The sequence below is a fragment of the Lagopus leucura genome, unplaced genomic scaffold (assembly GCF_019238085.1).
Source record: "Lagopus leucura isolate 7727_CA_CO unplaced genomic scaffold, USGS_WTPT01 Super-Scaffold_100004, whole genome shotgun sequence".
NCBI lineage: Eukaryota > Metazoa > Chordata > Aves > Galliformes > Phasianidae > Lagopus > Lagopus leucura.
Window position 1 is genome coordinate 68,762,973 of NW_024962264.1, and position 13,065 is coordinate 68,776,037.

General features: G+C 55.9%; 1 protein-coding gene across 1 annotated transcript; it reads right to left on the minus strand.

Annotated features, from left to right (window-relative positions):
- Positions 1-2,419: 2,419 nt before the first annotated feature.
- LOC122180301 (homeobox protein notochord-like) lies at positions 2,420-4,978 on the minus strand. The gene is given in 4 exon segments (XM_042871866.1): positions 2,420-3,161; positions 3,164-3,247; positions 3,619-3,803; positions 4,768-4,978. Coding segments are annotated over 4 exon segments (504 nt in total). The 3' UTR covers positions 2,420-3,137.
- Between the last annotated feature and the right edge of the window lie 8,087 nt (positions 4,979-13,065).

Sequence of the window (13,065 nt, forward strand, 5' to 3'; positions counted from 1 at the left end):
ACAGTATGTTCTTAATCGCCACTCCAAAGGGACAGCTAGCAGGGGATCTGCCCGGCCTCATCATTAAAAGCTGGCAGCATCTTTGCTAGCGCTGCCCCTTTGTTCATCTTTCATTATCCCAATGCTTCGGCCCCGTTAATTCCCCTCCATCTTATTAAATCAATAAAGAGGGACGGGGAGGGGGGGAAAGGATGGGGCAGAGCGGAGGCCGGGTCCTGCCGGGCTCTCGGCAGGGATGCGAAGAGTTGGGCTGATAGGGCCAGGCTGCGTTTCCCTATGTCTGGAACGGGGAAACTGAGGCACGAAAGCACGGCAGCCCCGAGATGCTGCTGCCGCCTGGGGTGCTTTATCTGCCCGCCGACCCCGCGCCTCCTACAAGATCCCCCTCCTGCCGTTCATCCCACCCCATCGGGACTGGATGGAGCTGATGCAATCAAGATTTGAAATAAAATCAGCTGCGTTGTCCGCTGGGAACCCTTTTGCAAAAGGTCGGGATGTTGCCGTGCGCAGAGGGGAGAGCGCTGTGCGAGAGCCCGGCTGGCTCGTGGTCGACCCGACCCGTATCCAAAAGGGACCAACGGCTCAATCTTAAGAGGGAACGGTCCCGGTGCAGAGCATCACTGCGGGCTGAGTCCCCAGCCTCAGGAATGCGACTTCTAAATGCAGGGATTTATCCCTCTGCAGCCCTCGTTCTCATCGCATTCCCAGGCAGCTCACCCCGCTTTGCCCCTGTTTTCATGTACCAGCCAGGTGCTGCTTCCCAGCTGAGAGCTTCATGCTGTCAGTCGGTGCCTCCTCTCTTGGCCAGATGTGATTCGAGCGGGAGAAGCTGATGTGTGCTTGCAGGCATTCAAGGCCAGGCTGGATGTGGCTCTGGGCAGCCTGGGCTGCTGGTTGGCGACCCTGCACATAGCAGGGGGTTGGAACCGGGTGATCATTGCGGTCCTTTGCAACCCAGGCCTTTCTGTGAGTCTCTGTTCCAATGTGAGCTCAGGGGGATTCCACCCCAGAAAGCTGCAGACGAAGGGACACGGTGCCCATTCCTCCTTTACTTCCCAGAGCAGGTGGAGCTGCTGGCAGCCCCCGGTGGCTCTATTTGATGTTTCAATCGAGAATTAAAGGGGAGGGAGAAGGAGGGGGGGGGGAAATGCTCTCTGATCATTTAACAAGATTACACGATGAGACAGAGCTGGGAAATGTGCCTGGCTGTCCCCAGCGCCGCCGCCCCTCCGAGGCACGCCGTAATCCCATTTAGCAACCCTCCCCCCCCCCAAAAAAAGGGAGACGAGGAGAGCAGGGCTGCCATCTTGAGAAAGAGGCACAAATGTGCCCAGGACAGGAGGATTTGGGGGCTGGCAACCGTTCCAGCATCCTGCAGACTCCTACATCCTCATGCAAACACGCCGCGTCCGTCCGTCGCCCTGTGCTCAGCAGGAGTAATCTTGGCAGGAAGGACACTGGGGGGGGAAGAGGGGGTATGGGGATTATCCACCCGATTATCTCTCCTGCTATCTCTGCTCCTCTGTCATCCCACGGATGCAGCCACCCATTTGCACCTATTCACAGCCCCAGACTGTGCATCCCTCCCCAGTCATCCTTCCATAGGCAGCCTGTGCTTCTCTGAACAGATCCATGCCCCCGTTTGTCTCGCAAGGACTTATCCACCTGCAGGCACCAGGTGAGATTTGCTCAGGCAGGCTCGGTGTTGCAACCCTGATAACCTTTATCCCCCCCTTAAGAAGGCCTCTCAGTTCTCAGCTGCCTTGCAATTAGCAGCCACTCCACTGAAAACCAGCTCTTCTCCATACAGAGCAGCTCAGTGATACGCAGCACTGGGGAAGGGGTTGATGGGCTCTTTGGGTGAGGGGCTGCTTGCAGAGCACAAGGATGCAGCCAAACAAACACTGCATTTCTGCACGGGGTTCGTGGGAAAGCCAGCAGCAAAGGCTCAGCCCAGGATGAGATGATCCCAGACCTCCCCAAGCTCTCAGAGCATCATTCTCCTTCATTTCCCGTGGTGGGTTTGATCCCAACCCTATAAATATGAGGAACATTTCCACCTTGCTCTGGAAACCATCAGATCTGATTGCCCCCCATCATCACGGTAACAGCTGCTCTGTCCTGCAGGTCCTCACCCTGAGAACACTGAAAACATATTAATTAACTAATTGCCAGGGGGGAGGGAGGCATCCCCAGCACCCATCCATCCCACAGCAGGTGTGAAATGGGAGCTGAGCACCCTGAGCTCTGAGCACCCACCTGGACAACAGGTTGCTAAAGTGCTAAAGTGGAGCCGAGCTTCATTCAGCTGCCATTTGAAGAAGGCAATCGAAGCCTCCCATTCTCATTACAGCTATTCCTCTCTTGGAGCTGCAGAGCATCTCCTGGCTCAGGAACCCCAACACAGAGCATCGCCAGCTCCTGGGGATTAAAGGTAACCCCCTCAATCAGCTCAGCCCCCAGCTGAGCGATATCAAAACATCCCCATAAACCCCGTTGTCTCAGGGATGATTGCAATAAACCCAGCGGTATGCGAGATTAGTGCTTAAACCTGCTGGCACTTGGGGCTCTGTCAGACATGGGAAGACATTATTAGCACAGTTTGGGCTCTTTGAGAAGAGCCGGCTAATCCTGGCCCTGAAAAACAGCCAAAACAAAGGGCAGCTTCCATCACATCTCCATCCATCCTCTCTTTTTTCCTTCGTCCTCTTCTCCCATTTTCTCCCTACGTTGTCCCTTCTCCATCCATCCATCTCCCCCTCTCCTTGCACTGCCTTTTCTCCCACCCAGGAATTAAAGGACAGACAAACAGGCCGTGAGACAGAGGGGCAACAGAAAGACCTGGGCTTTCCTCTAAACCAAGAGTCGCATAAATAATTTATTTTCGCACTGCAAAAATAATCGAAGCCCTGTATATATTAGATACCCTCATTGCCAGCTATGATACATTCATATATAATACACAGAAAAACAATAAAAGCAACAAATAAGCAGCCCTGGCAGCTCAGCAGCACTTTGCCACAGTCTGTGCAGAGGGAGGTGCAGCCCCCGAGCCCAGGGGTGAGCCTGTGTCCTCCTGGATGCCCTCAGTCCCCATTGGGCAGTCCTTGTCCTCGTCACCACGGTGGCTCTGGGAGTCAGGGCTCCTCTGTGAGGTGGCCAGGCCCATCTTAGCCAATTTGGCTTGCTGTTGTTCCAGGCTTTGTTTTCTCCACTTAATTCTTCGGTTTTGGAACCAGACTTTCACCTTTGGAAGAAATGAAGATTGGTTTGGAAGCTCAGATTCTCCATGTCCAGACCTTACACTGAGCCTCAATAGCCCACAGCTTCATCATCCCCTGACCAGTAAGTGCCCCCCTGACCAGTAAGTGCCCCCCTGCCATGCTCTGTCCCCAGCATGGATACAAACTGCCCCCCCAAGAGCTGACTTCATACAGATAAGCTGCAACCAAGACCCAAATTCAAGCTGGCCGCAAGCCCGATGCTTCCATACAACATCAGGATAACCACCCTGTGACTCAGTTTCCCCAATCATAACATCCTAACAGCCTCCATTCCTTTCATATAAAGCACCAGCAATCACTTGGAGACCCCCCTCCTGCACCTCCCAGATCTCACCTGCTCCTCAGTGAGGTGCAGTGCAGAGGCAAGCAGGCACCTCTCCGTGCCCACCATGTACTGCTGCCGGGCAAACTCCTTCTCCAGCCGTGCCAGTTGGTCACTGGTGAAGATGGTGCGCACCCGTTTGGCTTTGCCAGCTTTGGTTTTGAAGATGGGGAAGCAGCACTTGGAGAGCAGGAAGCCTGGAGGTGAGGGAGAACGGTGGTCAGGGGGCAAGGGGTTGATAGAGGGGAACAGGAGCTCTTGGAGTGGAAGAATCCCATGGAAGGGGCAGAAGGGGTCTCTCGGGATGGGGTTCTCCATTTGGAGAAGATTTCATTGAAGGTGGGCCCTCTTGGAGAGGAATCCTTTGGAAGGGGTCACCTTGAAGAGATGGGAACGAGGTCCACCGTTTTAAGATGTCCTCATGGGAGAGGTGGACAACGGTCCCTCCTGCAGAGGTGAATTAATGCCCACAGTTGAAGATGTCCCTTGGGGGGGGCAGAGATGGAAGGAAGTCCCTGCCCTAAACCAGCCTGTATCAATTCGAGAGTGATCCTATGAGTGGAAGGAGATCCCCATTCGGAGATGCCCACGTTGGAGAGCTGGAAAAGGGTCCCATTTGGAGGTGGGGGAGGGAGGGGGGGTGAGGAGGGGGTCTCCTGGAAAGAGCTTCCCATTTGGAGGTGTCCTCGTGGGAGTGTTGGACTGGGGTCCCATCTGGAGAGGTGGATGAAAGTCCCCAAGTTGGAGATGACTCTAAGGGAAGGATCCTGGTTACAGAATTGTAGAGAGGTCCCCGTTTAGAGGTGACCCTACAGAAGAGATCCCCTTGAGAAGGGGCTTCCCAGTTGGAGTTGGGTCCCCTTGGGGGGAGTTGGACAAAAGTACCGTGGGGAAGTAGGAGTTCCCCATTTGGAGATGTCCCTATGGGAGAGGCGGTCAAGAGTCCCTGCTGGAGAGGTGAAATAAAGTCCCCAGTGGAAAGGGGGGCAAGACAGCCAGATCCCTCCTGGAAAGATGGAAAAAGTCCCCCGGTTGAGGCGTTCTTATGGGAAATGCAGACACCGGAACCCGGGGCGGGGGGAGGTGGAAAAAGGTCCCCTTTTAGAGACCTCCCCATGGGGGATGTTTTCCCTCCGGAGCTCCCCGCAGCCCCGGCCCTACCTGTGGCCCCGAGGCGAGCAGCCCAGGCGGGCGGGGGTCCGCAGCACGCAGCGCAGAGCGGCCCGGGAGGTGCCCCCCAATGCGGCAGAGGTGGCAGCGAAGGGGTCGGTGGTGGTGGAGGTGCCGGGGGGGGCGAGGAGCGTCCCAGCAGCGCTGCGATGGTGAAAGCTTGGCCGGGCCGGGCGGGGGGCGGAGGGGCCGGGGGCGGCATGGCGGGGTGGGCCCAGGGATGTGCCGCCCGCTTTTATAGGGCCGGCAATGGGAGCGGGGGGGGGGGGTGGGATGGGATGGGATGGGGAGGGCGGGGACCGCCCCGACGGCACCTCCCGATGGCCGCCCTGGCTGTGCCCTCTGTGCTTTGGTGCTGGAAGGGCGCAGCCCCCAGAGCTGTGAGTTTAGCCCCATTTTGTGGCTCTGGAATCCGGGATATCCCAGTGCGTCCAAAGCCAAGCAGTCCTCCTCCAGGTGGACATCCGTCTATGGGGCCGCACTCCTTCATTTTTAAGGGGGCAGAGCCGGACCCGGTGCCATCGAGGCAAAGGGACGTGACAGGGGACACGCAGAGATGCGGTGGCAGAGGAACCCAAAGATGCCTTTCCCCCCAACCCCCCCCACCCAGACCTCACCCCAGGCCCCCCACCCCCCCGGCGTCAGAGCCCTGCTGATGGGATTCAGATGGTCATTAAGGGTTGAGATGCTTAAAACCGAACGGCTTTTCCTAATGAGCTGGGAAAAGTCACACCTCGGCCCAGCGCGGCGGGGAGCACGGCCCGGTCAAAGGACAGCAACCGGGCTGTGCGCTTTATGGGGGAGGAAATGGGGCGCGGGGGGGGGGGGGGGAGGGGGGGATGAGGGGCACGGGGCCCTACAGGTGCTATTTGAGCCCCCCACCCCTCCTGCTTGGCTTTCCCGATGGAGTGATTTATCCCCCGCCTTGGGCACGGCAATGGGAATGGGGGAAAACGGTTGTGCGTGGGGATGGGTGGGTGATGGCTCCGTGTGTTTCATAGCAAAAAAAACTTGTCCCATGGACGGCACCCCACACAACCGAGGGCAAATAAAGGCCCTTGGGGGGGGGGGGGGGGGGGGGGGCAGAGATGAAAGGGCAGATTTGCCATTATTAGTTCCTAATGACGGCCTTGAAAGGGCCGAGATAAAAAGGCAGGAGGCTCCTTCGTGTTTGGGTGGGAGGTGCTCTCCTTTTTCCTTTATGCCCTTTTTCCTCTCTGTCCTCGCAGAGCTGTGTGATGGCACTCAGCAAACACCCCAGGCCCCAAACTGGACCCCCCCCCCGCCCGCCCCCCCCCCCCCCCCCCGATGTTTCTCTTTGCTTTTTGGGCTGATGGCATCCGGGGTTGGGACCAAAAAAGTGGGGACAGCGGTGCTCAATGGGACGGGTGGGAAGGAAACTCTTGTTGGGGGGGAGTTGGAATTTAGGATTTTTGGAGAGGTGATGCTGTGAGTGAGGGCTGATGTGATGCAATGAGGACCCGGCCCAAGAACTGTGAGCTGAGATTTGGGATGGCACCTGGATGGCTCCTTGGTAATCCCCAGCCCCAAGGCTCTGCTGGCGGAGGAGGAAGCTCCTGAGCTAATTAATAACAATGCTGCTCATTAAGCTCAGCCCAGGCTGTCTGGGTGCCGTGTGGATTGCATGTCTGCATGCCAGGAATGGGGCTCCCAATGTCACCCCGTGTGCAGAGGACACCACCCCTGTCCTTGTGTCCATCCCTGTCCTGCGGCGTCCGTCCTTCACTCTGCACACATAGATCCCTTCGCATCCCCATGGTTCCCAATCCATCGCTGTACCGGGAACCTGAGGACACCCCCATTTTTTTTCTGAGGGGGGAAAAACAGCGCTTGGAACCAATTCAGCTGAAATTACTGAGTGAAACAGAGTTGCTTGGATGCCCACTGCCATCAAGTGGCGGAGGAGCGTCTGCCCCGCGCTGCTGGCAGGTGCAAAAGCTGGGGGTTATTTCCCATCAACTCTTCAGTGTTTCAGTCAGCTTCTGTTTGATGGCTTTTTAGAGCTGTCTCGTGGGGTTCGTGGCTCAGGAAAGGTTAGTGGGCATCCCAGTCAGTGGGCATCCCTGTTAGTGGGGTTCCAGTTAGAGGGCAACACTGGTTGTGGGCTTTCCACTTGATGAGCATCCCGGTTGGCCAGATCCCATTGAGTGGGGACTCCTGTTGATGAGCATCCGAGTCAGAGCACTGCGATCTGTAGAGATCTCAGCTCCATCCCTGTTATCAACACCAATCCCAGCCTATAGGATCTCAGCTGAGGATCCTGGTTAACAGGAATCCCAGTTAACAGGCTGTAAGTGGGGATCCCAGTTACTGGAGATCCCCAGCTTTGTGGCTTCCTGTTTATCGGGGTCCCAGTTAGGAATAATCTCAGTTAGCAAGCTCCCGATCTGATGGATGCTGGTTAATTGGGTCCCAGTTAATTAGGATCTGAGTTAACGACTGTCCCAGTTAGAGGGAAGCCAAATAGTGGGATTAACTGGAATCCCACTTAGTGGGAATCCCAGTTAGTAGGGATCCCAGTTAGTGAATGTCTCAGTTAGAGGGCAGCCAAATAGTTGGGGTCCCAGTTAATAGGAATCCCAGTTAGGAGGGATCCCAGTTAACGAGCATCTCACTTAATGAGCATCCTGGTTAGGAGGGAAGCTGGTTAATAAGCATCTCAGTGAGAATGGTCCCAGTTAGTGGAGTCACAATATGGGCATCCCAATCAGTGGGGTCCCAGTTTAGTGGGTGTTCCAGTTAACGAGTAACCCCACTGATGAGCATCCCAGTGAGTGGGGTTAGTGAGCAACTCAGTTAGCAAGGAACCCGGTCAGTGCATACTGCAGTTAATGAGCATCCCAATTAGTGGGGGGGAGGGGGGTGTCCAGCTTAATGAACATCCCGGTTATTGGGGAGCCCATTTAGCGGTTGGCAGAGGTTCCTATCAGGACTGATGCCATTCCGGTCGGGTCGCGGCTGTTCCCCCCTCTGTCCGCCAGAGGCCACTGCCAGACCGCGCAGTGACACGGGGGGGGGGGACAGCCGGGGAGGGGACACACGGGGGCTGGGATACAACAGCCTGGAATGGGACACTTCGGGCTGAAAAACACCGGGATGGGACGTCCTGTATGGTTTCTCCGACACGGGTAGAAGGGTCCTGGTGGTGGGTGCCGCTATCGGCCGTGCACAGCTGGGCTGAGCTTCCAGGTGGCACCAAATGGCTGAGGAGCATCCCCAGGAGACACCCAAGGACGTGTCCTCCCCACACATAAGGCGGGGGGAGGACCAAAAAAGCGTTGCTGCCCCAGAGATGCTGCCCCCCAAGGGTTGCCAGGGACACAAATGGGGGCTCTGACCCCCATTTGCTTCAAGTGCAGCGGGGATGGGGACACAGCAGCATCTCCAGGAAGGTCGATGGGACTCACCACCGTAAAACAACGTTATTCCTGCCATTTTCCACCCCAAGATGATCTGGGATCTGTCCCAAAACTCCACCCAAAGCGTGAGGTTCCAGCAAAGCCACATGAAGCAATGTGGGGATGTTGGCCAAGCGTCCCACATGTTGGCTGTCCCAGCGCTGCTTGAATTTAACCCAACACCAACTGGGACAGCATCTAGGCTGCAAGCAGCTCCAAAACCCATCAATCAGCTCATCAAGGACACATCACCCAATGGGTGGCACCAGCTTGGGGCTATGAATCACAGAATGGCCAGGGTTGGAAGGGACCTCAAGGATCATGAAGCTTCAACTCCCCTGCCACATGCAGGGCCACCAACCTCCACATTTCACAGCAGCCCAGGCTGCCCAGGGCCCCATCCAACCTGGCCTTGAACACCTCCAGGGATGGATGGGGCATCCACAGCCTCTCTGGGCAGCTGTTCCAGCACCTCACCGCTCTCTCTGTTAAGAACTTCCCCCTCACATCCAACCTCAATCTCCCCTCCCTGAAGATTCCACTTCTTTATTCCTTATGGGAAAGTGGTGCAGCTCTGCCACTCGGGGTCCCAAAAGGAGAAAAGGGGGGGGGGGGACCCCCACCCCCATCCATCCCCATGGTTGGGAATGTCAAAAGCAGTGTCATTGCCAAACCCGGAGCCGCCGGCGGAATTGATGGCAGCGGATTGCCTCCTCCTTTTGTCAATGAAGGGCGGCCGAACCCCGGCCCCGTTAATCTCCCCTACAATTGCAGTTTGCTGTGCAAACAGCTTTGGGGGCAGCGCTGGGGGCTGCATGAGAAACGTGGCATTTGGGGGCATTGTGGGTAAGCCAGCGGGCGGACGGCGGCATCGCTAACGGCGGATTGAAGCGACGGCGAAGCAATTGCCCTTCAATAACCCTAAATCCTCCGCCGTGAATGGGGGGGGGGTTTAAACTCTGGCCGTGATTCCCTGCTTTATGATCTATTGATTGACTTTTAGGAAGGGTAATCATGGGATGGGATCGCTGCTGGTCGTGCGATGAGACGGCGGTGTCCCGAGGGAAAAGGGGGGAAAGTTTTGGGTTCCGTACGGGGACCGATGTGGGATTTGGGGTTCAATGTGGGATTTTGGCCTCGTTTTTGGGGTCACGGCCTGGCGGGGAAACCCCATTTGTTTCAAGCGCAGCGGGGATGGGGACACAGCAGCATCTCCAGGAAGGTCGATGGGACATCGCCACCATAAAACAACGTTATGCCTCCCATTTCCACCCCGAGATGAACGATAAAGGGTCCATTCCCACTCCAAAGCCTGCTAACGCCTCCAATCCTCCCCACAGCCCTGGCAGTGCCGTTCGGGGTCCCTCCCCCCCAACCTTTGTTGGTTTTGGTTTTTTTTCCTCCCCCCCCCCCCCCCCCCCACTTTCCTTTTTCACTTTGAAACTGGAAATGCCCCCGGAGCTACAAACAATGCACAAATAAAGCAAAATCATATTTTAGTCAAAATAGGCAGACGGCGCTCGCAGCCAACTTTCAAATTAGCATTTTGAGGGCAAATATGCAGCCAATTTGAGATAATGAGGGCTGATTATTCAATCCAATGAATGTTAAATAGGCGGCGAGGGCGCCCGCGCCTTATCTCCCCCGCTTCCCATTTCTTTTATTGTGTTCCATTTTTAATCGTTTCAACATTTGAACTCTTGATTTGTCTTAGCTCCAACCTCCTCGCCACCCCCTCCCCCTCCAGGGGGGCAGCAGCAGCAGCCGCTCTGCAGATGGGTTTTGCAGGAGGGAAAGCTTTTGCAGAGCCCCAAAGTGGGGGCACATTGCAGCTGCCCCCACAACGTCACCCCAGTCGCTCTGCCCCATAGGACTGCGATGGCACTGCGCCGGATCAGTGCAATTTCTTGTCCTCTATACAAATGCAATTCCTTCGCCTCACCTACGTGTGATTTCTTTGCCCTGAGCACAATTTCTCTGCACTCACTTGAGTGCAGTTGCTTTGCCCCTACGTAAATGCCATCGCATCGCCCCGCATGAACGCCATTGCTTTGCCCTGTGATGAGGGATGTCCCCCTCACACCGGGCACCTCGGTGTCCCCACGGGATGAATGACACCACAGCGGGTGGCACCCAGCACCCCGTCCTTCCAACGACTTTCCCAGCCCAACGGGACGCCGTGACGAGAACGAATCCAGGGGTAATTAAAAACCTAAACCACCTAAAGATGCGAAAGCGGAAGGAAACGGGCGATGCCAGAGGTGGGGACGGAGCGAAGGGAAAGATAATCAGAGGGAAAAGGAGGGGAAAGAAAGCAATCAGAGCCGGGGAGCGGGGAGGCAGATGCTGCGCAGGGATAAGCAGCAGAGCAGCGCAGGGCAGCAGCGACTCGGAGCTATAATTGCATTCATCGCATCGCCGCCGCGATAAGAAATCCCCCGTGTGCCGATGCTGTTTGTTTCCCTGTCAGATGCATATTTATTGGGGATTTGAATAGGGCCAGGAGCTGGAGTAGGTGCAAAGGGTTCGCAGCCCCGTGTCCCCGCCGTGTCCCCATTGTGTCCCCATTGTGCTCCCACCGTGTCCCCAGTGTGTCCTCATCATGTCCCTGCCATGTCCCCAATGTCCACATCGTGTCTCCATTTTGTCCTTACTGTGTCCCCACTGTGTCCAACTGTGTCCCCACTGTGTCCCCATCATGTCTCCATCATGTCCTTATTGTGCCCCCATCACGTCCCCACTGTGTCCCCATCATGTCTCCATTTTGTCCTTACTGTGTCCCCACTGTGTCCCCACTGTGTCCACACTGTGTGCCCGTCACATCCCCACTGTGTCCCCATCATATTTCCATTTTCTCCCCATTGTGTCCCCATCATGGCCCTACTGTATCCCCACTGTGTCCACACTGTGTGCCCATCACATCCCCACTGTGTCCCCACTGTGTCCCCATCATATTTCCATTTTCTCCCCATTGTGCCCCCACCATGGCCCTACTGTGTCCCCGCTGTGTCCACACTGTGTGCCCATCACATCCCCATTGTGTCCCTACTGTGTCCCCACTGTGTTCCCATCATGTCTCCATTGTGTCCTTATTGTGTCCCCATCATGTCCCCATTGTGTCCCCACTGTGTTCCCATCATATTTCCATTTTCTCCCCATTGTGTCCCCACCATGTCCCTACTGTGTGCCCATCACATCCCCTTTGTGTCCCCACTGTGTCCCCACTGTGTGCCCATCACATCCCCTTTGTGTCCCCACTGTGTCCCCATCATGTCTCCATTGTGTCCTTATTGTGACCCCATTTTGTCCCCACTGTGTCCCCATCAGATTTCCATTTTCTCCCCATTGTGTCCCCATCATGGCTCTACTGTGTCCCCACTGTGTCCCCATCATGTCTCCATTGTGTCCTTATTGTGTCCTCATCATGTCCCCACTGTGTGCCCATCACATCCCCATTGTGTCCCCACTGTGTCCCAATTGTGTCCCCATCATATTTCCATTTTCTTCCCATTGTGTCCCCCTCACATCTTCATTGTGTCCCCACTGTGTCCCCATCATGTCTCCATTGTCTCCCCACTGTGTCCCCATCACGTCCCCACTGTGTCCCCATCATGTCCCTTCCATGTCCCCACCATGTCTCCACAGTGTTCTCATTGTGTCCCCACCATGGCCCCACCGTGTCACTACCATGTCCCACACTGTGTTCCCATCATGTCCCCATTGTGTCCTCACCATGTTCCCACCTTTTTCACATTATTTCCTTATTGTGTCCCCACCATGGCCCCACCATGTCACTCCTGTGTTCCTGTCATGTCCCCATCATGTCCCCATTGTGTCCACACTGTGTCCCCACCATGACCCCATCATTTCCCTACCATGTCCCACCACGTCCCCACTGTATTCCCATCATGTCCCCACTGTGTCTGTATTGTGTCACCACCCCACTGTTTTCTCCGTGTCCCCACCACATCCCCATCACATCCCAATTATGTCCCAATTGTGTCCCCATCGTGTCCCTATTCTGTTCCCATCGTGTCCACACTGTTTTCTCCCTGTGTCCCCACCATGTCCCCATCACATCCCAATTGTGTCCCCATTGTGTCCCCACTGTTTTCTCCCCATCACGTCCCCATCACATCCCAATTGTGTCCCAATTGTGTCCCCATTGTGTCCCCACTGTTTTCTCCCTGTGTCCCCACCACATCCCCACCACGTCCCCTTCACATCCCTATTGTGTCCCAATTGTGTCCCTATCATGTCCTCATCACATCCCAATTGTGTCCCCACTGTGTCCCCATTGTGTCCCTATTATATCCTCACTGGTTTTTCCCTCTGTCCCCACCACATCCCCACCATGTCCCCATCACATCCCTATTGTGTCCCTATTATGTTCCCACCATGTCCCCATTGCATCCCCACAGTTTTCTCCCCATGTCCCCACTACATCCCTATCACATTCCAATTATGTCCCCATCATATCCCTACTGTGTCCCCACCACACCCCAAATGTGTTCCCATTGTGTCTGCACTGTTTTCTCCCTGTGTCCTCACCACATCTCCACCATGTCCCCATCACATCCCAATTGTGTCCCCATCATGTCCCTATTACATCCCCACTGTGTCCCCACTGTTTTCCCCCCGTGCCCCCACCACATCCCCATCACATCCCAATTATGTCCCCCTCGTGTCCCCATTGTATTCCCTCTGTGTTCCCCCTGTGCCCCCACCACATCCCCATCACATCCCTGCCATGTCCCACTCTCTCCACACAGTGTCCCCATTGATCCCCTTGTGGGTTCCCACCCCGCCCCGCCGTGTCCCCGCCGTGTCCCCGCGGTGGAGCAGAACGCCGATGGTGCCGATAGAGCAG